Below are 24306 nucleotides of genomic sequence, written 5' to 3' on the forward strand. Positions count from 1 at the left end.
CTCTGCTCTGAGCTGCTGCTCCAGGGAGGCTAGACGGGCCTGTTGGAAAAGCTCAGGGCAGCCTGGACACCTCTTGACACCTCCTGAGATTCCCCTGTTCCCAGCTGGTCCCCGGACTGGGCAACTCCCATGTGGGGCTGGGGGGTGATGGGGGGTGGCGTGGGACCAGGGAGCTGCAGGAGGGGATATGGTTTGCTGGGTGTTGCAGGGAGCTGGCTTTGCTCTGACCGTGGCAGGTTTGGGCTGGAGATTGCAGAGAAACCAGCTGATGGGGAAGAAAGGGGCCGAGCGCATCACGGGCTTCCTGGGGCTGCAGCCCCCGGAGCAGTTCCTCATTCCGCTCGCACTCGGACCTCAGGCTCAGTGGAGCTCAGCACTGGGGTGTTGGTGGCAGCGCTGGGGGGCCCCCCACTGCCCCATCATGGCGTCTGCTCCCACCGTCCTCTTCCTTGGTAAGTATCGGAGACAGCCAGGGCGTGTGTCCATGTGGGGGGTGGATCTGAGACCAGGGCATGTGTCCAAGGAGGGGGGATCTGAGACCAGGGCGTGTGCCCATGGCGGGGTGGGGTGAGGTGGAAATGAGACCAGGGTGCGGGATCCAGTTGCTCTGGGATCTGGTCACTAACGAGCCGTCTCCTCTCCAGGCTGCTGGCTGGCCGGGCACAGTGGGGCGTGGGGAGGTGAGTATCAGTCTGGGGGGAGAACAGTAACATCAAGGATGGGGGAGGGGATCTGAGTCCTGAACCCTACCCAAAACTCAACACAAACTCCCCCTGGGCGCTCAGACCCGTCCCAGTTCTTCTCTGCCCCGCCCCACCAGGGAGTAACGAGGAGCCGACTCTGGCTCCCAGGGTCTGACAAAGCAGATGGGAACCATCCACTGGTTCAGTGTCCTGCCCCCCAAGGCTGGAAGATTGCGGGGCGGGGGGAATGTGGATTTATTTCAGCTCATACAAACCCTAACAGGGCCCATCCATGGGCTCTAGATCCCCTCGGGGTAAGCGAAACGTTCACGGTCAGTGCAGCCGTGGGGGAGAACCCCTCCAGATCACCCCCGCCCCAACACCTTCCTCCCCTGCACTCACAGCCGCCCACCCCGCGATCCCAAGGCCTGGGGAAAGGTGGGTCTCTGCATTCATGGGACGCTCAGAGCCAGGCTCTGCCCTGAGCCCAGCAGAGGGGACAGAGTCACTGGCGGGTTCCCCAGCCAGGGGGAAGAAGCAGCCACTGCACATTCAGGGCTGAGGGAGGGGGGATCCCTGCCCCCAGGGGGAGCTGCAGAGCAGGGGGGCCTTTCCTCGGTAACACATCAGTTAGGAGGTGACGAGCAGAGCTGAAGGTTATAAACCTCAGTGGATAGTAGAAACTTGCACAGTCCCCTACAAGTCAGGGTTGGTGCTGTTTGTAAGCGGGGGAATGGTCGCTTGGGGACCTTTCCTGGCTTATACCCGCCCCGGTGGGATTGGCTAGCGAAAGGATCTGAGTCCTCGCTCCCACTCCCTTTACCCAGCGGCCTGCCTGACCTGGAGGGCTCCCCTTCCTCCCTCCCGTGTGGCAGAGTCCTCGTAACCCCGGCAAGGCTGGGCCCCAGATTCCCGGGGGGCTCGACCCCCAACCTTGTTGTGGTCACTTCAGGAAGGGGCGAGGGTGTCCCCTCTCCCGGGTGCTCTCTCTGCGCTGGATGCTTCCCTGACCCCCTGATATTACAGACAATTTCTTACACAAGAATCAATTTTAAAAAATAAGGAAAAAAATGGGGAAGGTGAAAGGAAAACCCGTCACCCCGCTCCGTGGCCCAGGGACGTCACAGCCAGCGTGTCTGGGGCTCCGGTGGCTGCAGCTCCGCTCCCAGGACAGGGCTGCTCTGTGGGCTGCTGCTTTGACTCTGCTCCCAGCAGGGACCTCCTCCCCGGGCTGCTGTTCTGGCCCCTCTGGCTGGTCCGGCTCTGGGTGCTCCCAGCTCAGCTCGGGCCCCTGCTTTCTCCTTAGCTCGGCCCCCCTCTGTCTGCCCCAGGCAATTCCAGCTCACCCAGAGGACGGGACCCCCTGGATTCCTGACTAGGCCGCTGGCCCTGGCAATCAGGCTCACCTGGAGAGTGGCCTCTCCCCATTGTTCCTGGGGACTGTTGGTCTCAGGGTCCTGGATTCCCATTGACTCTTCCCCTTGGTGCTGGGAGCCAGCAACCAAAACACCCCGAGTGAATGTCAGTAAGGGGACAACAGTCCCTTTACATGTTCACAGAACCCAGGAGTCCTGGCCCCCATCCTCCTGCTCTCCCGCCTAGACCCCAAGCCCCTCCCAGAGCCAGGGACAGAACCCAGGAGTCCTGGCTCCCAGCCCCCTCCCAGCAGAGAAGCCAGGGCGTGAATGGACCCCTAGAGACTGGAGTGGTGTGTCACCCACTTGGGAGCAGAGCTTTGGGCCCCCAGGGGCTGGGGTTGCTCCGTGTCTCATGTTGTTAGCCCAGGGCTCAGAGGAAACTCTGGGCTCCTGTGGAAATGCATCCAGGGAAATGCATCTGACCCCCCACGGAGGCTACGTCGTGAGGACGGGCCCCAGGACTGGGTGACGGGGTCTGCGTCTCACGACCTGTCTGCTTCCCTCTGCAGAGCCCAGCTACCCCAAACCCAACATCTCCCTGAGCCCCAGCTGGGGGGTCTCCCTGGGGGGAGCCGTGGCCGTCTGGTGTTGGGGGCAGCACCGGGGCATGCGGTTCGTGCTGAATAAAGAGGGACGTCATTTCCAAACTGTGGCTTCGAAGGGGTTTGAGGCTGTGTTTCCCATCAGCAACGTGAGCCGGGAGGACAGGGGGAGCTACAGCTGCTCCTATCACAGCAGATCGGGGTCAGCCGCCGCATCGTCCCCCAGCGACCCCCTGGCGCTGGCGGTGAGAGGTGAGGTGCCCGGCTCGGCATCCCCGTTCCCAGCCCGACCCTCACGGGGGCTCGGTGCTAATGGGACGCTCAGAGCCAGTCTCTACCCTGAGTTCTGACCCCGCAGTGGGGATGCTCAGCCAGGGAGGGGGGACGGAGTCACTGGGGGGTTCCCCAGCCAGGGGGGAGCAGCAGCCCCTGGGGACTTGGGGCAGGGAGGTGACTTTAACGCTGCCTCTTGTGCGTAGGAACCGTGAGTCGCTATTTAATCCCGTGATCCCCTCCCCTCTGTTCTCTTGGCGCAGCCACAGTAGGTCATAACCTTGACAGAGACATGTTTGCTGTGGGAAGTGCACGGAGGGGCGGAGGATGCTCTGGAACTGCTCCCCATGAAGCCAGTCAGGACTCTGGGGCAGTCTCCTTTCTGGGAGCAGCCTGTCTGCAGGATACACAGTTCACACGGCTTCCACCTTCCTGGGTCTGACCTCGGAGCATTCAGCATCCTCTGCCCCTCCATGCGTTTCCCACAGCGATTCTGCCCAGGCGGAGTCCTGGGGAAGCCAGAGGGTCCTGCCCCCCAACTTCGCAGTCAGACGTAACTCTCAGCCAGCCAGTAAAACAGAGGTTTATTAGACGACAGGAACATGGTCTAACACAGAGCTTGTAGGTGCAGAGAACCGGACCCCTCAGCTGGGTCCATTCTGGGGGGCAGTGAGCCAGACAACCACGTCTGCCCTTCACTCCATGTCCCAGCCAGCCCCAAACTGAAACTCCCTCCAGCCCCTCCTCCTCTGGGCTTTGTCCCTTTCCCGGGCCAGGAGGGCACCTGATTCCTTTGTTCTCCAACCCTTTAGCTCTCACCTCGCAGGGGGGAAGGGCCCAGGCCATCAGTGGCCAGAAAACAGGGTGTTGGCCATTGTCTGTGTCCAGACCCCTGCAGACACCTGCCCTCTAGGGCTCTGTAACGATCATACACCCTTATCCCACCCCCTAGATACTTAAGAACTGCCTAGGGGAAACTGAGGCACCCCCACACAATTCAGAGGAAACATTAAGAACAGTCCCACTTCTTTTCTTTTTGTCAATGTATATATGTGTGACGGAGTACTTGTGGCACCTTAGAGACTAACCAATTTATTTGAGCATAAGCTTTCGTGAGCTACAGCTCACTTTAAGTGAGCTGTAGCTCACGAAAGCTTATGCTCAAATAAATTGGTTAGTCTCTAAGGTGCCACAAGTACTCCTTTTCTTTTTGCGAATACAGGCTAAGACGGCTGTTACTCTGAAACCATACATTGAGAAGTATATTTTCATGAAGCCTTATGGGGGCACCGTCACAATAGTATTTCCTAATATCCAATCGAGACCTCCCCCACTGCAACCTGAGACCATCGCTCCTTGTTCTGTCATCTGCCCCCACTGAGAACAGCCCAGCTCCATCCTCTTTGGAGCCCCCCTTCAGGGAGTTGAAGGCTGCTATCAAATCCCCCTCACTCTTCTCTTCTGCAGCTGGAGGCCGGGGCTGGGTGGGTGCCCGGGTCTGGCTCTCACAGCCTGTCTCCTGTGCGCAGATCCCAGCTTACCCAGACCCTCCATCTCTCTGAGCCCCACTGGGGTCACCGCCCCAGGGGCAAACGTCACCATCCGGTGTCGGGGGCAGCGCCGGGACGTGAGGTTCTTCCTGCACAAGGCTGGAGACCTGAACCCGCCGCGACACAAGGACTCTGCTGGGGACGGGGCCGAGTTCCACATCCCCACTGTGGGCCGGCAGCACGGAGGGAGCTACAGCTGCAGCTACCGGCCCCCATCAGAGCCCTTCATCTCCTCGGACCCCAGCCACCCCGTGCAGCTGGTGGTAGCAGGTGAGGGGCCCGGCTCCACGTCCCCGCTCCCAGCCGGACCCTCAGAAGGTCGGCACCCTGATGGGATGCTCAGAGCCAGGCTCTGCCCAGAGCCCTAGGACTCCCGTGGACAGGGAGCGGGGACAGTGTCACTGGGGGGTTCTCCAGGCAGGGGGGAGCAGCAGCAGCAGCTCCTGGAGGTTCACAGCTGAGGGAGGGGGGATCCCTGCCCCCAGGGGGAGCTGCAGAGCAGGGGCCTTTCCCAGGGGATGCTCCCCCGGCTGCCCCCGCACTGGGGATGTACAGAGGAATCAGGGCCCAGGGGCTGCCCAGCCAGCTCCGTCCCCAGCCACAACCCCCCCTCCCCGGGACTGACAGCAACGATCAATGCTGAGTCACGGGCAGAGTTGGATTAATGTTTCCTGGGGCCTTGGGCCAGAGCAAGGGGGAGTCTCTCCCCACCTTTTCACCTGCCCTCCCTCTCCTGTCCTGTCTCCTCGGCCTGTGGCCCCGCCTACAGCCCCACCCCTTTCTGCCCCTTCCCCGGTCCCGCCCCATTCCGTCCCCCCACTGCAGCCCCGCAACCCATTTACTACTTTCTGCCCCACCCATCTGCAGCCCCAAGACCCGAGAACTCTGTCCCCCCACCCCGGCCCAGGGGTGCAGCGGGGAGTGAGAGTCCAGTGTGGGACCAGGGAAGAATCTCGAGTCAGATTATGGGGCAGCTTCCCCCAGTGGTTGCCCAGGGGGAGGGATGGAGGCTGTTCTCAGGAGCAGTGACTCCCCCACACCTGCCGACGGATTTGGGCGGGGAGCGAAGCCTCCTGCTCAGACACGAACCCGCCCCGCTAACAGGGCAGTCGGAGGCCCCCTCTGGGGCAGCTGGGCCCATCAGTGGCCATGGGGGTGGTGACCTGGAGGTCCCTGTGAGGCTGCCAGGGGCAGCCAGCATGGGAGGCTGGATACCAGGCTAGATGGGCCTGTTCGCCTGAGTCAGTGTGGCCATGAGGAAGGGGGTGAAATGCCTTAGAAATGACGGCCAGGCTGGATCAGACAGCTCCCCCAGTGCCGTGCTGGGGCAATGGGGCCGGCTCTGACCGATGGGGTGAACGCCCCCTACTGAGCCCCCCGCCCACTGCAGCCCAGTGCCCCCTAGCACTACAAATCCCCCAAATCTTGCTTGATCTGACCCCACTTGATACCCTGGGGCCCCCCCAACATCCTCCCCATAGAATTTTCTCCTGGCTGTGCCCTGCGGTGTCCCAGCCCCTTGGGTGCTGCCTGGGGTGGGAGGGGCCGCGGGGGGAACAGACCAGCCCCTCCCGGCACTCACGGCCTGCTGCTGTTTCCCAGGCGAATCAGGACCTCTGGCACCTCCGTGTCTGACCAGCCACATCATTGCCGGGGCGAGTGCGGCAGCCGCCGGCCTCCTCCTCCTCCTCCTCCTGGTGGCCTTCCTCTGCTTCCGAAAAACCCGAGCCAGTAAGTGCCCCACCCAGCGAGGAAAGGGTTAAACGTGCCGCTAAGCGGGGCGGGATGGCGTTACGGCTTGGATGGGGGACGGTGCCGGGAAAGCCAAGGAGTGGGGTGGGGGCTCAACTGCATGGGTTATCCCTGTACACACTCATCTGTCCCACCCCAAAGGGGCCGCATCTCAGCACAGGCTGAGGGGTCCCCATATAACCAGTCCCCTTGCCCCACCCCAGAGGTGGCCGCATCTCAGCGCCGGGCGAGGGGTCCCTTTATAAAGAGCCACCGACACCGTGCCTCTCTGGTACATGGGGTGCCAGGGGAGCCGACCTGTGGATCAGGTTTGTTATAGCGAGTCACTAAGGAGGGAGGATTAGGGACAGGAAAAGCCCCCCCGAGTTAATCTGCCCTGCCCCTGGCGCATGCTACAGTGTGTGCTGCCCCCCACCCCTGCTGCCCTGTGCTGGGACCGGGGGATCCCGATCTGCTCACGGGGGATTCTGGTTTGTGTCCCTCTGCAGAAAAAGGAGCTGCACTGAGACCCAGCAGGTAGGAACCCGGCTCCTCCCCCTCCCAATCGACCTGCCGGGGTCACAGGGCTCCTGGGTTCTCTCCTTTGTCTGGGAGGGGCGTGGGGGTCTAGTGGTAACAGCGGGGAGGTGTGTGTGTGTGTGTGTGTGTGTTGGGGGGTGACCCGGAGTCCTGGGTTCTAGGGAACTGGGTTCAGTGTAAGGCAGGATGGGGGGCTCTCTGGGTGTGTTGGGGAATCTCTCCGCAGTGGGGGGATATGACATTTACAAGGGGATTTTCTCTTTTAGTACCAGCCCTATGGGGGCATTAAAGGCATCGGCTCAGCAAGACCCCGTCTGTGAGTAACACACCCAAGGGGGTACCAGGGTGGGGCAGGACCCCAGGGAGGGACGGGGCTTGTGGGGGCTCCACCCATATGGGGCAGGGTCTGATTTACAGCTGCTGCTGGGCGGGACTAAGGAGGGGGTCCCAGAGGTAGCTGGTGTCAGCTGAGAGTGTTGGACTCCCAGGAGCTCCCTGGGGCCACCCTCCCTTCCCGCTCTAGTTCCCCGTCCACTCCTGGCTCCCAGCCCCCTGCTCTAACCACTAACTAGACCCCACTCTCCTCCTGAGCCAGGGCGAGAACCCAGGCCTTCTGACTCCCAGCCCCCCGCCCCCGCTTTAACCCCCTTGACATCTTTGTGACTCAGTTTTAGTCTCTATAACTCGGGGCTAATGACCCTGGCCCATGGTGTGGGGTGGGGAGGGGGTGGCTATGCCGGTCTCTGACCCCCCTGTGATGGATGTGGGGGGTCGGAGCTGGGTGTGGGGTCCTGCTCTGGGCCAGCCGGGGGTGCAGCTCAGGGAGTGTCTCTGTTCCGCAGACACCTCTGTCGACGAGGGAAAAGAGCCACAGACCCTGGTAAGTGTCCCCAGTTCCCCCATGGGGCCTGACCCCCCAACCTTGCCCCACATGGGCCCCAGCAGCCCCCTCACAGCCCTCCCCCCACAAATAAACCTTTCCTGGCACACTCAGTGGCTTGGGGTGGGGGTCAGGCTGGTAGGAGAGTGGTGGGCTTATGTGTGTGTGTGTGTGTGTGTGTGTGTGTGTGTGTGTGTGTGTACCTTGTGCTCTGTGTGTGTTGGGGTGTTGATAGATTCACACACACACACACACCCCAGTGACTCTCTCCCCTCCCTGCCCCAGGAGCCCGACCCCAGCGTCCAGGGACTCACCTACGCCGAGCTGGACGTCCAGGTGCTGCAGGCCAAGCGGGGTGTCAAAGTCAGATTCAGGACTCACATAATTTGTCAGACCACTCTGTTTATTAGCAAAGCGCTTTGCTAATGCACCCAGGTGTGACCTTGAGCCTCAGAGAGGGGCTAACTTATTTATACAGCGAAGCCAAAGCCAATTTAACATAAGGGACAAAAAGAAGCGGAAACTGACAAATATACATACATATCTTATTTGCATACTAACCTTTACCAATCTCCTAGCTCAGTAGGAGCTCTAAGTTAATTAGTTTGAGGACCCATTGTCTCACACTCCTTAATGTTTCTCTTCCTGACAACTATATTTCAACAAACCTTTCAAGTAGCATTTCTTTAATGAATTAGAATTTCAATATAATTCATTCTACTTTCACAGGGGGAAAGCTGCCCCTGAGTCTGCCCAGCCCAGCGTGTACGCCACGATCAACATGCCCCGGGGGGCCCCGCAGTGAGAGCCCCCTGCAGCCATGGGGCACCTGGCCCCAGGGGGCGACAGACTCACCCCCCCTGCAGCGCCAGTCCCAGAGAACTCTGCTTCTAAGAAGCTTTAGGGGAGATGCTGCCCTCCCCCCACTGCTGCCCCGTCCCATCGAGCTGCTGGCCCCTGCCCCCTCCAGACCCACATGTAGGGCCGGTGTGGGGGGCTTAGCACCGGGAGGGGGAGAGGATGTGCCGAGGCTGTCTATGTTATTTTGCATCCTGTTAATCTCCAGCTTTGTAATAAACACAGAACCACAAACCAGCCCCCCTGGGTCCCAGCTGTGAATGTGTGTAACACCTGGGCGAGATGGGGTGGGGTGCGTGGGAGGGTTATACAGGGACCCCTCATCCAACGCAGGGATGCAGCCCCATCTGGGGAAGGTCGTCCGTTGGACAGGATGCCGGGGTTCACACCCTGACTCGGGGCAAAGCTGCAGAAGGGTCTGTGATGCTGTACAGAACTCCAGAATTTGCTAAGCAATAAAAAAGGCATAGTCAGCCAGTTATTTTAGAGATTTTAAGTTGACTTAAGACAAATTTTAAAATAAAATTTTAGAATAAAAGAAGGAAAACTATATTTTCAAATTATACAAATAGATGGTCTCAAATTACTTAGGCTGCAAATAAAGTAACTTTCAATGGAAGTGTGACACAGCCATGTGCAATGTTGCACTCTAGGTGTGTACTACAAGGTCTGGATTCATCAACCCGTATCTTAGCACTCAGGTGGGCAGTCTTTTTATTATCTTGGGGAAATGAGAAGCCCAAGCCCACAGATAGATGCAGAATAAGGAAAATAGAAACTCCTTTTCCACCATGAACATTGATTGATAAAAATCTCCTTCCTTAGAAGTTTAAGGTCAGGCTTGACCAAGCCCTGGCTGGGATGATTTAGTTGGGGATTGGTCCTGCTTTGAGCAGGGGGTTGGACTAGATGACCTCCTGAGGTCCCTTCCAACCCTGCACCCTCTGCTGAACCTCCCACCCCACTCCCTGCCACACAGCGCCCCCTGCTGAGCCCCCTGCCCTACTCCCTGCCACACAGCACCCCCTACTGAGACCCCCGCCGCTCTCCTTTCAGCCTAGCGCCCCCTACTGAGCCCCCTGCTCCCCACAGCCCAGGCCTCCTGGCCCTGCTTAGCTCCATCCCGCTCAAGCCCAGCCTGACCCACAGGCTGGGACTCCTCCTCGGACTCATAGCTCAAGCTGCAGAGGCCCTCGCTCCCCAGGTTTGATCCCTGGGATGGTCCTTCTCCCTCCACCCCGCCCGACTCCCAGCACGTACTAGTCTCCTCGCTGGGTAGCTCCTGGGGGCAGACCGGGAAGAGCATCGTCTGCACCCCCCAGCCCTCCACCCTGACAACCCCTGGTATGGCCGCCAGCTGCTCCTTCACCGAGGCCGTGCTGTCCAGGGGGAAGGGGTGGCTGTAGGCGGCACCGTAGGCCTGGCGGAAGCGGAAGAGGGAAATGCCCCCAGGGTGGCCCCGCAGGACCCGCGCCACATTCTGCTCCAGCTCAGCCCGTTCGGCCATGGGAGGGTCCAGCTGGGGGATGGCTGGGCGGGTGGGGCGGGGCAGCCGGCTGGGGGCCTGTGTGGGGCTATTCATGGCTGCCCTCTGGTATGCTGCCAGACCCAGTGACTGGTTGGTGAAGATTAGCAGGGGCGGCTGCCGGGGGGCGGCCACAGGAAGGCGGGAGCTGGGGAAGTGGCTCAGCGAGACAACTCGGGGCAGGCAGGTGCTGGCTTGGTGCTCGGGGGCAGATCCGGCCGGCGGATGGTCCGGGGGTGCAGCCAGGTAGTGGCAGGAGTTGCAAGGCCTGGGAGCTGGAGGGAGAGGAGAGAAGAGATGCCCGGTGAGATGCTGCCATCCCCGTTAGGACGCACGAGCCCCTCTAGGCGGCGCCAGTCGCACTGAGCCGGACCTCTTTGCAATGCACCTGCTCCGCATGGGAGCTGTTGTAAGCCAGGGCAGATTTTGCATCGAGCCGAGGCTCCCTCTAGGGGTGCTTGGGCTCCATAGCACAGGCCTGGGTCTTTCAGCTTCATCACTCGAGACTTGTGCAAAGAATCGGGGGGCGGCGGTGGGAGAGGGGTGCAAGTTCACTCCCAACTTGTGTGGGGGCAGCGTTCAATTTCCCACCAGCCTCGTTTCCCCAGGCACAGTGTCGCTCCCTGGGACCTGGCGCCCGCATTCAAGGCGGAGATTCTCATGAGGGGGGTTTCCTGCGTCCCCTTTGCAGCCAGCTCTGTACCAGGCCTGTTTATACGATGCCCGTCGGTCATTCAGGGTACCCCCAGGCGCCCCATCATTGATTTCACCTGCCCCAAAGCAGAGGCAGGACCAGACGGTTTGCCTTGTTACAGCAAGTTGACATGCTCCACCCCAGAGACAGCGGCATTCTCAGGGCTGGACTGTGCCCTCCAGCCAGAGGGCATCAAAGCCAGAGCTGCGGTTAAGCTTTGCAATCTGTAGGCAAAAGTTATTCTGCCATTTTCGAGGGGGAGAGGGAGAGAATTTGCCCAAGGTAGATGGCAGAACTGGGACCAGAGCCTTGTTCTCATCACTAGACCCCCACTCCCCTCCCTGAGCCAGGGAGAGGACCCAGGAGTCCTGACACAGATCTACCCTGAAAATCACTGATGCACCTAGTAGTGTAGACAGCACCTGTAGTGCTACCCCCAACCAAGGGAAGGGCAAGGTGACACACAGCTACCACATGCAATTCCCACTCCCCCCAGTAGGGGGCAGCCTGCCAACAACCCATGACCACACCTGCTTTAGTAGCCTCTGGGTGCTGCCGTTCGGGTGGCGCCTCCTTCTGGATCCAGGGGTGATGGCGGCGTCTCTTGGGGGTCTTGGCCTCTGGCAGCAGGCTGCGTGCCGGCACCTGACCCACGGTTCCTTGCCCTCCTCGTCCAGGACCACCAGCTCCTTCATGTCACCCAGCAGGTGGCGCAGCGAGCGGTAGCCGTGCCGGGGCAGATCCGGCACCGGCCATGGTGCTGGTGGAAGAGCCTCCCGAAATCCCGCAGGGGGATGCCCCCAGCGTGACTCAACAGCAGCCCCAGCACAGCACCATTGAGGGTCTGCTGCGAGCCGGGATCCAGCCGCCCCCCCCCGGCAACAGCTGGAAGGAGAAACAGCTGTTGGGGGCCTCAAAGGGCACCAGATGGGAGGACTTTACCCTTCACTGGCCACCCGGGGGACTCTCTCATAGCAGATGGGTGGGCCTGGGCACAGCTGGGATACCAGGGGAGATGGGCCCCTGCTCCGACTGGGAGAGAAATTCCCTGCCCACGGTGGGACTGCAGGTCAGGACTAAAAGAAAAGGAGGACTTGTGGCACCTTAGAGACTAACCAATTCAGTCTCTAAGGTGCCACAAGTCCTCCTTTTCTTTTTGCAAATACAGACTAACACGGCTGTTACTCTGACACCGGTCAGGACTAAGGCTCTCGTCAGCAGTGGGCAACTCGGGGCAGGGGCAGTCCCCCTCCCCAGAGACACTAGGCCCCACTCCCCTCCCAGAGCCAGGGAGAGAACCCAGGAGTCCTGCTGGCTCCCTGCCCTCCCCTCCCAGAGCTGGGAAGAGAGCCCAGGAGTCCCAGCCCCCTTCCCCCTGCTCTAAACACTAGCCCCTACTCCCCTCCCAGGGCCAGGGAGAGAACCCAGGAGTCCTGGCTCCCAGCCCCCCTGCTCTAACCACTAAACCCCACTCCCGTCCCAGAGCCAGGGAGAGAACCCAGGAGTCCTGGATCCCAGCCCACCTGTTCTAACCCCTTAGGCCCTAATACTTCACTGCTGCACTAGGGGGTGCTATGCTGCAGGGGAAGGGGCTCAGTAGAGGGGCGTTCTCCCCTGGCCGTCACTGCTGGCCCTGATACCCCAGTGCACTGCTTGGGGGTGCTGTGCTGCAGGGAGTGGGGGCAGAGGTCACTAGGGGGCTCTCCCCTGACCGTCAGTGCCGGCCCCAGTGCTAAGTAAAGTCCTGCAGAGAGAAATCCTACAAAACCCTGTGCAACAATTACAGCCGTGGCCTTCTTCACATCCTCCCCGGTGTTCTCAGCTCCGATGGGCCTCTCAGTAGACAAGCGTCGCTAGCGGGATGGTTCCTGCTGGGGTTTCCCTTGGGTCTTCCCTCTTTGATATTGTAGCTCTGACTACACCTGACACATAAGAACGGCCACACTGGGTCAGACCAAAGGGCCATCTAGCCCAGTATCCTGTCTGCGACAGTGGCCAGCGCCAGGTGCCCCATTGGGAATGAACAGAACAGGGAATCAGTGAGTGATCCGTCCCCTGTCGTCCTCCCAGCAAGTAGAGGCTCGGGACACCATCCCTGCCCATCCTGGCTAATAGCCATTGATGGACCTATCCTCATGAACTTATCTAGTTCTTTTTCGAACCCTGTTATAATCTTGGCTTTCACAACATCCTGTGGCAAGGAGTTCCACAGGCTGAGTGTGCGTTGCGTGAAGAAATACTTCCTCTTGTTTGTTTTAAACGTGCTGCCTATTCATTTCATTGGGTGACCCCTAGCTCTTGCATTATGAAAAGGAGGAAACAACACTTCCTGATTTACTTTCTCCACACCAGTCATGGTTTTACAGACCTCCATCATATCCCCCCTGAGTTGTCTCTTTTCCAAGCTGAAAAGTTTTAATCTCTCCTCGTACAGAAGCCGTTCCAGACCCCTCATCATTTTTGTTGCCCTTTTCTGAACCTTTTCCAATTCCAGTCTATCTTTTTTGAGATGGGGCGACCACATCTGCACGCAGTATTCAAGGTGTGCACGTACCATGGATTTTGTGACGGAGTGTGGGTCCCAGGTCACCATTCCCCCTTCCTGCTGCGTCACAGATTTATATAGAGGCAACATGATATTTTCTGTCTTATTATCTCTCCCTTTCTTAATGATGCCCAACCTTCTGCTGGCTTTTTTGACTGTCGCTGCACATTGAGTGGAAGTTTTCAGAGAACTCTCCACACTGACTCCCAGATCTCTCTCTTGCGTGGTAACAGCTAATTGAGGCCCCATCCTTGTATATGTAGAGCTGGGATGATGCTTTCCAACGTGCATCACTTTGCATTGATCAACATTGAATTTCATCTGCCAGTTTGTTGCCCAGTCACCCACTTTCCGGAGATCCCTTTGTAGCTCTTTGCAGTCTGCCTGCGACTTAACTAACTTGAGTAGTTTTGTATCATCTGCAAATTTTGCCACCTCACCGTTTATGCATGAAGGTGTGTCACGGACTCAGAGGCCCCTGCAAGCTCTCTCGGCTCTGTAGGATCCCCGGGAGGAACTCCCCTCCTTCTGACAGCCCTTCTCGGGGTTCACTTTCTGTTGGGGGCTAAGCCCTGGGTTCCACTGTCTCCTGGAACTGCACTTCTCAGAGCCTCCAGCCCGCCTGGCACCCTTCGTGAGCCCCCTTTCTGTATCAGTCAATATTCCTAACTTCAATGTACTAATTACAAAAATGTTTGCACCTGAGGAACGTCCACACACAAAATGCCATGAGTCTGGCTGGTTGGTCAATGAACCATTAGGGGGAACAATAGGATTTTGAAGATGCTAATCTCCCACCTTCCTCAGACGTTTCCTGGGATGCTCCAAACAACCTTTGACTCGTGGCTGCTTTGACACAGCAGGATCATGTGATAATATCACCTAGTGCTGGACTCCATCTTGGACTGATAGTAGGCTGCATTAAGAGAGGGGCAGCGTGCGAGTCACGGGCGGTGAGAGTCCCGCTCTGCTGCGCAGGCCAGGAGTGCTGCGTCCAGCTTTGGTCACCGCTGTGCAGAAAGGATGTGGAGAAACTGGAAAAAGGATCCAGAGGCGAGCGACGATGATGAAAGGGCGGGAATGCAGCCACGTGAGGAAAGGCTGGAGGAACCGGGCATGTTTAGTTTGGAAAAGAGGAGATTAAGTGGGGTTATGATCGTGGTCTTCAAATACTTGAAAGGCTGCCATAAAAAAGATTGAGAAAAGTTGTTCCCTTGTGGGGGGGCTGTGCCTGCGGGCGAGAATTGCGTGGAGCCGCTTGTGTGCCTCCGTATAGGAACCGGACCTGTTGCTGGCCGCTTCCGGGGGGGCTGCGTGGTCTGCGGTGCCAGGAGAGGTAGGAAGCCTGCCTCAGCACCCCCGCTGCACCGCTGACGGGGAGCCACACGAGGTAAGCCAGACCTGCTTCCTGCACCCTAAACCCCTCATCCCCAGCCCCACCCCAGAGCCTGCACTCCCAGCCCAGAGCCCTGACCCCCTCCCGCACACCAACCCCTTGCTCCTGCCCAGAGCCTCCCCCACACCCTGGTCCCCTCATTCCCCGCTCACCCCACAGCCCTTGTCCGCGGGGAAGGGGACCCCTTTGTAGCAGAAGCTTCGCCCAAGCATTGCAGCTGCTGCTTCTGGACCCAGGCTCCCTGCTCAAGTACGGCCTGGTCTAAGCGCTCGGCCCGGGGCTGGGGGGATTTCCAGTCCTGCCCACCAGGTCAGATGCCATTACCCACGCCCAGGGGGCATGGGGAACACAGGGGGCTCAGCACCCACTGGACCCCATTCTCCTTCCAGGGCCAAGGATAGAACCCAGGAGTCCTGACTCCCACCCCTCCCCGCTCTAACCAGGAGACCCCACTTCCCTCCCAGAGCCAGGGATAGACCCCATGAGTCTTGATTCCCAGCCCCCCTGTTCTGCCCCCTGGACTCCAAGAAAACTCAGCCCTAGAGAGCAGAGGCCCCGTGCCCCATTTCCCGCCCCCCGTGAGCCAGCCAGGCCCTGCCCTGGGGCTGGATGGGAGCCTGCGCCCCCTAGAGGGGAAAGGCTTCGTGCCCCATTCCCCACCCCCCTGAGCCAGTCAGTCCCTGCTCTGGGGCCAGCCGACCCCCCCATATTACCTTCCCCTACAGCCCCTCCTCTGCCCTTTGTCTTCTGACCCAGCTAAACAGGCCACCTGGGCCTCCTCTCTTCTGTCCTTTGTTCCCCACTGGCTGAAACCGGCTGGTCAGGCCCCCGGGGTCCTCCTTCCTTGGCCCTTTGTCCTCCCACTGGCCAGAACTGGCTACTCCCGGTCACTAGTCACTGGGGTTCCCCATCTCCAGGCCGTTGTGCGGGGTCCAGGCTGCTTGGCGAGGTCACACCTGGTTCTCTCTCCAGTCCCGACCCCCCCTGCTTCCCAGCTGGGCATCTGATATCACCGTCCCCAAGCCCCCGCTCTGTCCATTGTCTTCTCTCCAGGTGAACAGGGTCACCTGGCTCCCTCTCCCCTCTTCTGTCCTCTGGCCTGCTCTGGCTGGAACCTGCTGGTCCGGTCACCGGGGTCCTCTCTTCACAGCCCATTGTCCTCCCACTGGCCGGACCGGCTGTGACTCCTGAGCTGGGCCTCCCGGTCACCAGTCGCTGGGGTCTCCGATCTCCAGGCCATTGGCCGGGGTCCCAAGTTCAGTCGCGGGTCCCCTGTACCAACCAACTCCCTTTCCCATCACCTCGTGAAACCAGTAACACCCAGGGAAACTGAGTCCCACCCCCTCTGCATGCAGCCATTGAAAAAACCGAGAAAACGCCCCCACTTCGTCACATCTCTTCCCCCTTCAAATCTGAACTGAGCAGGGTCACTTAGCCAGTGACCTGGGGAAGTTCAGGGCCCCCACCCCATGTTAAAGCATTGGCTTAGATGTGCTGTGTGGAGGGATCATAGAATCATAGAATCATAGAATATCAGGGTTGGAAGGGACCTCAGGAGGTCACCTAGTCCAACCCTCTGCTCAAAGCAGGACCAATCCCCAATTAAATCATCCCAGCCAAGGCTTTGTCAAGCCTGACCTTAAAAACTTCCAAGGAAGGAGATTCTACCACCTCCCTAGGTAACGCATTCCAGTGTTTCACCACCCTCCTAGTGAAAAAGTTTTTCCTAATATCCAACCTAAACCTCCCCCACTGCAACTTGAGACCATTACTCCTTGTTCTGTCCTCTTTTACCACTGACAATAGTCTAGAACCATCCTCTCTGGAACCACCTCTCAGGTAGTTGAAAGCAGCTATCAAATCCCCCCTCATTCTTCTCTTCTGCAGACTAAACAATCCCAATTCCCTCACCCTCTCCTCATAAGTCATGTGTTACAGACCCCTAATCATTTTTGTTGCCCTTCGCTGGGCTCTCTCCAATTTATCCACGTCCTTCTTGTAGTGTGGGGCCCAAAACTGGACACAGTACTCCAGATGAGGCCTCACCAGTGTCGAATAGAGGGGGGATGATCACGTCCCTCGATCTGCTCGCTATGCCCCTACTTATACATCCCAAAATGCCATTGGCCTTCTTGGCAACAAGGGCACACTGCTGACTCATATCCAGCTTCTCGTCCACTGTAACCCCTAGGTCCTTTTCCGCAGAACTGCTGCCGAGCCATTCGGTCCCTAGTCTGTAGCTGTGCATTGGGTTCTTCCATCCTAAGTGCAGGACCCTGCACTTATCCTTGTTGAACCGCATCAGGTTTCTTTTGGCCCAATCCTCCAATTTGTCTAGGTCCCTCTGTATCCTATCCCTGTCCTGAGGCCCGGAGAGTTTCCTGTGCTGGATTCAGATGCTCAATAAACCCTCCTGTTTTACGCTGGCTGAGAGTTGCTCCAGGCTAGAGAACAGGGGGGCATTATTGCCTCTGGGCGTGGGAGCCCCGGGGGTCAGAGCGAGGGGACTCCCTGCGGGGGCCCAGGGCAGAGACAGGCGTGCTAAGGCTCAGAGAGGTGCAGTTCCAGGAGGTGGAGGGGCCTAACCCCCGAGAGAGAGTGGATGCCTGAGAAGGCACTGAAGGGGGTTCCCCCAGGGAGTGTGTGGGGCCAAGAGTGGGCATGTCCTGTGAGTCCGTGACACACCCCAATTTTGGTCATGGATTTCTGCTCCCCCATTTCTCCCGTGTCCCAGGCGGGCCCCAGCCCGGCCCGTGGGGTCTGTCTGGCGGCCGCTCGGGTTGGACTAATCCCGTCTTTCTGTCTCGCCAACTTTCCCCTCAACGTTCATTTGTCCAGGTTCTCGTGAAGCTGCTTGAACTTCTCACTCACCTTCGTCGGTTGAACCCACCACGAGGGGACATTGGGAGGCTCTGGTATCACAGCCTCCCCTGGGGTGGGGAGATTTGGGGGGCAGGGGAGAGGGTAGCTCTGGGGGTTTGTAAAATAGAAATACAGGGCTGGGGAGGTCTAGAGAGAAAGAGGGAGAGAAAAGGGGCTGGGGACCCCGCTGCAGAGAGAGGAGGGGGACAGACACCTGGGGGGCAGGAAGTGCCATTATTCCATCAGCAGGACCAGATACAGCATCCCCACACAGAGCGGGCCAGGGGCTCTGTGTTAGGACACCGGGGGCCCGGCTCAGGGCTGGGCGATGAGCCCTGATAGGTACTACTGGGGGGATTTAGGGCCAAATGCACCCTGCCCAGTGCGGCCCTGGATGGGGAGGGAATGACCTGGATCCCCAAGGGTGAGGCTGTAACCGAGGGGTGGCTGGTTTAGAGTTGATGGGGACCCCCTGGCAGGAGCTGGCTGCGAAGGGGCAGGTGGCAGATGGGTGGGATGACCGTGGCTGTGAAATGCTGGGTACTGGCCCTAAGGAAAGGGAGCGGGCAGAGTGGGAAATCCAGCCAGGAAAGGGTTAGTTATCGAGTGCTTGGCCCCACAGTGCCCTGGGCTCCCCACAGACACAGGCGGTGTTCTCCCTTTGATGCTGTATGGAATTTGGGGGACATGTGAGGATATTATGAATACCAATATTGTAAAATTGCAATGAGTTATCATATGCCTTGTAAGGGATCTGCAAAAATGTTATAATTTGCCAGGTATGATAATCTTGTTTATGTGTTTGTATCACCTTTGTATTATAAGTTATATTATAATATGTCTGTAGTTCCAAACTTGTGTTGTGTATCTGGATGACACCCTCAGATAGCCTGGCATCAGCACTGCCTAGCCTGCTTGACGGCCCATCAAGGGCCATCAGCTATACAAGTGACCCACTGAGAGAAGGCAAGGGAAACACCTTATGACTCAGCAAGGCATGCAGCAGGAATTTCCCTACACCGCCCGTGAATTTCCCCAACACCTCCCCAGTTGTGAACTAGTTACGTGCAGAGTTGCCAATTTAATCACTGGTTGGAAATTTGAATTGAAATTGAAACATTAATACACACTTTGAAAGCCTATATAGTATATGACAGAATCATAGAATATCAGGGTTGGAAGGGACCTCAGGAGGTCATCTAGTCCAACCCCCTGCTCAAAGCAGGACCGATCCCCGACTAAATCATCCCAGCCAGGGCTTTGTCAAGCCTGACCTTAAAAACTTCTAGGGAAGGAGATTCCACCACCTCCCTGGGTAATGCATTCCAGTGTTTCACCACCCTCCTTGTGAAAAAGTTTTTCCTAATATCCAACCTAAATCTCCCCAACTGCAACTTGAGACCATTACTCCTTGTTCTGTCATCTGCTACCACTGAGAACAGTCTAGAGCCATCCTCTTTGGAACCCCCTTTCAGGTAGTTGAAAGCAGCTATCAGATCCCCCCTCATTCTTCTCTTCCGCAGACTAAACAATCCCAGTTCCCTCAGCCTCTCCTCATAAGTCATGTGTTCCAGTCCCCTAATCATTTTTGTTGCCCTCCGCTGGACTCTTTCCAATTTTTCCACATCCTTCTTGTAGTGTGGGGCCCAAAACTGGACACAGTACTCCAGATGAGGCCTCACCAATGTGGAATAGAGGGGAACGATCACGTCCCTCAATCTGCTGGCAATGCCCCTACTTATAATTCCCAAAATGCCATTGGCCTTCTTGGCAACAAGGGCACACTGTTGACTCATATCCAGCTTCTCGTCCACTGTAACCCCTAGGTCCTTTTCTGCAGAACTGCTGCCGAGCCATTCGGTCCCTAGTCTGTAGCAGTGCATGGGATTCTTGCTTGCTAAGTGCAGGACGCTGCACTTGTCCTTGTTGAACCTCATCAGATTTCTTTTGGCCCAATCCTCTAATTTGTCTAGGGCCCTCTGTATCCTAACCCTACCCTCCAGCGTATCTACCTCTCCTCCCAGTTTAGTGTCATCTGCAAACTTGCTGAGGGTGCAATCCACACCATCCTTATCATTTATGAAGATATTGAACAAAACCGGCCCCAGGACCAACCCTTGGGGCACTCCGCTTGATACCGGCTGCCAACTAGACATGGAGCCATTGATCACTACCCGTTAAGCCCGACAATCTAGCCAACTTTCTATGCACCTTATAGTGCATTCATCCAGCCCATACTTCTTTAACTTGCTGGCAAGAATACTGTTGGAACCTGTGTCAAAAGCTTTGCTAAAGTCAAGTAAGAACATGTCCACCGCTTTCCCCTCATCCACAGAGCCAGTTATCGCGTCATAGAAGGCAATTAGATTAGTCAGGCACGACTTGCCATTGGTGAATCCATGCTGACTGTTCCTGATCACTTTCCTCTCCTCTAAGTGCTTCAGAATTGATTCCTTGAGGACCTGCTCCATGATTTTTCCAGGGACTCGGGTGAGGCTGACTGGCCTTTAGTTCTCAGGATCCTCCTTCTTCCCTTTTTTAAAGATGGGCACTACATTAGCCTTTTCCAGGCGTCTGGGACTTCCCCGGATCGCCATGAGTTTTCAAAGATAATGGCCAATGGCTCTGCAATCACATCCGCCAACTCCTTTAGCACTCTCAGATGCAGCACGTCTGGCCCCATGGACTTGTGCTCGTCCAGCTTTCCTAAATAGTCCCGAACCACTTCTTTCTCCACAGAGGGCTGGTCACCTCCTTCCCATGCTGTGCTGCCCAGTGCAGTAGTCTGGGAGCTGACCTTGTTCGTGAAGACAGAGGCACCGAGGTCACGAAGACAGAGGTCACGCAGCCCCTCAGAATCTGAGGCTGCACCATCAGGGACCTGACAACAGTTCTCTCTGTCCCAGGTCTCACCACCCCACGAATGTCTCCTCGTTGACCATCACCTTCCACTCCCACTGGGGGTCCGAGGGGCCTGACCTCAGGAGACTCCACACAGAAATATAGGTTGGGGTCAGGAGTGGGAGCCTGTCCACCACCCCACCCATCTGGCTGACGGAGTCTATGGCCTTGGGACCCAGCAAGGGAGCTAGACACCGCAGGGTGCCCCTAGTTCAAATCTCCAGCCTGCTCAAAGGCAGTGAGGTGGGCATCCACATCCCCCCCTCCTTAACCAGGGGCAGCAATTTAGTCTCGAGGTTCCCTGCAGAACTGGCCCCCCGGGGTCTATCCCCACTCACCTCTGGGAGGTCCCCTAGGCCTCTCCGCTCCCCCACCGCCAGTTCATGCTGCTGCTGCTTCTGCAGCTCTTTCTCGGGCTCCCGCTGTCTCTCACAGTCCTCTTGCTCTCTCGGACTCAGCTCCAATCCCATCCATCTCGGATCCCCCGATGGGGAACCAAATCGTGAAGATCCCCGTCCGGTTGGGGACAGGAGTCTTGGGGATGCCTGGCTCCCACTCCAGCTGCTCCCAGATCCTGCTATAGCCCCATTTGGGGTCAGGAATCTGTTCCTTAGAGCGGTCATCCTCCTCTCGCTGCACGATTAACTGTGCTTTGGTGAACTTTCCAATGCTCAACCCTCTCTTTTTGCAGAGGGTTACAATGTCCTTCTTAAGGAGACGGTGACGGGCCATCACTCCGCTCTTCCCAAGTTGTTGTGGACTCACAGGCCTGTGTGCTCTCAGCTCCCCACGGTCTCCAGGGAGAACCCCTCGTGTGCCAGCCCTTCTCGAGGTCACCACCTCTTTGCCAGGGTCGAGCTGCAGACTCCTCTGCCCCTGGGACTGCTCACCGCAGGACTGCACAGTCCTTCTCGCTGGTCACACACTCCCAGGGGTTAACCGCCCCCCGAAACTGCTGCTCTCTGAGCCTTCAGCACACCTGGTCCTCGTCAATCCCCCTTCGTTTTACTGTTCCCCAGTCACTTACTGCACGAAGCGCCATCCGCGGGGTGCAGTACATCCCACCGCTGCCACCAGTTGTCACGGAATCCCTGGGCGATGCTCTGGAACTGCTCCCCACGAAGCCAGTCAGGACTCTGGTGAAGTCTCCTTTCTGTGAGCAGCCTGTCTGCAGGGCAAACAGCTCACACGGCTTCCACCTTCCTAGGTCTGACCTCGGAGCATTCAGCATCCTCTGCCCCTCCGTGCGCTTCCCACAGCGAGTCCGCCCAGGCGGGGTCGTGGGGAAGCCAGAGGGTCCTGCCCCAGAACTTCGCAGTCAGACGTGACTCTCAGCCAGCCAGTAAAACAGAGGTTTATTAGACGACAGGAACATGGTCTAACACAGAGCTTGTAGGTGCAGAGAACAGGACGCCTCAGCCGGATCCATTTTGGGGGGCAGTGAGCCAGACAACACCGTCTGCACTTCACTCCCTGTCCTCAGCCAGCCCCAAACTGAAACTCCCTCCAGCCCCTCCTCCTCTGGGCTTTGTCCCTTTCCCGGGCCAGGAGGGCACCTGATACCTTTGTTCTCCAACCCTTTAGCTCTCACCTTGCAGGGGGGAAGGACCCAGGCCATCAGTTGCCAGGAGACAGAGTGTCGGCCATTTATGTACACTGGCCCTTTGCTCTGCAATAATTACACCCCCTTATTCCACCACCTGGAGACTTGAGAAATGCATAGGGGAAACAGGCACGCCTACAGTATTCAGAGGAAACATTAAGAAGAGTCCCATTTCATCACAGGGACATAGGGCAGGGGGCAGAAAGAGGGGGACAGGGACATGAGGGGACATGGGATGGTGGGACATGTATGGGGGAGGGGATATAGGCCAGGGGGCTGAGGGTCCCAATGCGTGAATGTTGGGGGTGGGGGGTGAAGGCTAAAGAAGCTGGGGAGCCAGAGCTTGGGCATCTGCCGCGGGTGTGGGGGGAGTTTTTCTTGAGCTCTGTCCCCATGATCTTGCCCTCACCCCCCGTGTCCCTTTTGCAGGATCCTGAGGTGAGCTCTGCCCTGGGCCCTGAGATGCGCAGACCCACTGCCCCGGGTATGGGATCGGAAAGGGACACGGGGCCTTTCACCTCTAGGGGGCTGGCTCAAATCTGTGTCCTTTTCTCTTAGCATTAGACCCCACCCCCGCAACCAGAGCCAGGAGAGAACCCAGGAGTCCTGGCTCCCAGCCATCCCCATCCCCCAATCACTAGACCCCATTCCCCTCCCAGAGCCAGGGTATATAACTGGGTAGGTGCCGGGCATCAGGTTTACACAGAATTTCACTGGCAGTAGAAGAAACAGGAAGCGAGCGCCGACTCTGGCCAGACTTCCCCTTTCCTGGGTTTATCCACTGCTCCTTTATCAACTCAGGATCTACATTTACCCCTCCCTCCCCTGCTCACGGGGACCAGAAACCACAACTCCCACCCGGCTAAAACCCCCCTATCGTGTCTCTGTGCCACATCACTCAGCTAAGAACGGTGTGTGCAGCGATGGTACCTGAGAAGGAGGTTGGCCAGGTCCCGGCACCCTCATGCTCCAGGGCTGGGGCTGGGCCCAGCTGGATGAGGAAGGAATCTCTGTCCCGCTCCTTGGGAGAGGGTTTCTTTGTGGGGGGCACTGTGTGTGGGGAGTGGAAGCCCTCCTCTGGTCTGAGCTGCTGCTCCAGGGAGGCTAGACGGGCCTGTTGGAAAAGATCAGGGCAGCCTGGACACCTCTTGACACCTCCTGAGATTCCCCTGTTCCCAGCTGGTCCCCAGACTGGGCAGCTGCCATGTGGGGCTGGGGGTTACCGGGGGTGGCGTGGGACCAGGCAGCTGCAGGAGGGCATGTGGTTTGCTGGGCGTTGCAGGGAGCTGGCTTTGCTCTGACCGTGGGAGATTTGGGCTGGAGATTGTAGAGAAACCACCTGAGGGGAAGAAAGGGGACAAGCACATCACGGGCTTCCTGGGGCTGCAACCCCCGGCGCAGTTCCTCATTCTCCTCGCACTCGGGCCTCAGGCTCAGTGGAGCTCAGCACTGGGGTGTTGGTGGCAGCACTGAGGGGCCCCCCACTGCCCCATCATGGCGTCTGCTCTCACCATCCTCTTCCTTGGTAAGTATTGGAGACAGCCAGGGCGTGTGTCCATGGGGGGGGTGGATCTGAGACCAGGGCATGTGCCCAAGGAGGGGGGATCTGAGACCAGGGCGTGTGCTCATGGACGGGGGATCTGAGACCAGGGCATGTGCTCATGGAGGGGGGATCTGAGAGCAGGGCATGTGCCCAAGGAGGGGGGATCTGAGACCAGGGCATGTGCCCATGGAGGGGGGATCTGAGACCAGGGTGTGTGCCCATGGCGGGGTGGGGTGGAAATGAGACCAGGGTGCGGGATCCAGTTGCTCTGGGATCTGGTCACTAACGAGCCGTCTCCTCTCCAGGCTGCTGGCTGGCCGGTCACAGCGGGGCGTGGGGAGGTGAGTATCAGTCTGGGGGGAGAACAGTAACATCAAGGATGGGGGAGGGGATCTGAGTCCTGAACCTTACCCAAAACTCAACAGAAACTCCCCCTGGGCGCTCAGACCCGTCCCAGTTCTTCTCTGCCCCGCCCCACCAGGGAGTAACGAGGAGCCGACCTTGGCTCCCGGGGTCTGAGAAAGCAGATGGGAACCATCCACTGGTTCAGTGTCCTGCCCCCCCAGGCTGGGAAGATTGCGGAGGGTTGGGGGAATGTGGATTTATTTCAGCTCATACAAACTCACAGCCGCCCACCCCACGATACCAAGGCCTGGGGAAAGGTGGGTCTCTGCATTCATGGGACGCTCAGAGCCAGGCTCTGCCCTGAGCCCAGCAGAGGGGACGGAGTCACTGGGGGGTTCCCCAGCCGGGGGGAGAAGC

At 58.3% G+C, this 24306-nt stretch overlaps 1 protein-coding gene and 3 long non-coding RNA genes across 4 annotated transcripts in view; 2 read left to right on the top strand and 2 right to left on the bottom strand.

The window, feature by feature from the left end:
- Nucleotides 1-24306, top strand: part of LOC119564877 (immunoglobulin superfamily member 1-like) — a 967916-nt gene that overhangs the window by 27128 nt on the left and 916482 nt on the right. Inside the window, exon 5 of the mRNA XM_043534610.1 lies at nt 2611-2895. Coding sequence (XP_043390545.1) covers nt 2611-2895 — 285 coding nt within the window. The remainder of the gene's footprint in view (nt 1-2610; nt 2896-24306) is intronic.
- LOC122463654 lies at nt 7828-8712 on the top strand. The gene is made up of 2 exons (XR_006287227.1): nt 7828-7972; nt 8347-8712. It is a non-coding gene; the product is annotated as an uncharacterized LOC122463654 (long non-coding RNA).
- Nucleotides 8815-24306, bottom strand: part of LOC122463646 — a 106468-nt gene continuing 90976 nt past the window's right edge. The window contains exon 3 of the long non-coding RNA XR_006287217.1: nt 8815-8923. This is a non-coding gene — a long non-coding RNA (uncharacterized LOC122463646). The remainder of the gene's footprint in view (nt 8924-24306) is intronic.
- On the bottom strand, nt 10621-20549 carry LOC122463655. The gene is made up of 3 exons (XR_006287228.1): nt 20333-20549; nt 16547-16552; nt 10621-10630 (listed from the first exon to the last, which is right to left on the bottom strand). It is a non-coding gene; the product is annotated as an uncharacterized LOC122463655 (long non-coding RNA).

Source organism: Chelonia mydas, chromosome 23, assembly GCF_015237465.2.
Source record: "Chelonia mydas isolate rCheMyd1 chromosome 23, rCheMyd1.pri.v2, whole genome shotgun sequence".
In the NCBI taxonomy this organism is placed as follows: domain Eukaryota; kingdom Metazoa; phylum Chordata; order Testudines; family Cheloniidae; genus Chelonia; species Chelonia mydas.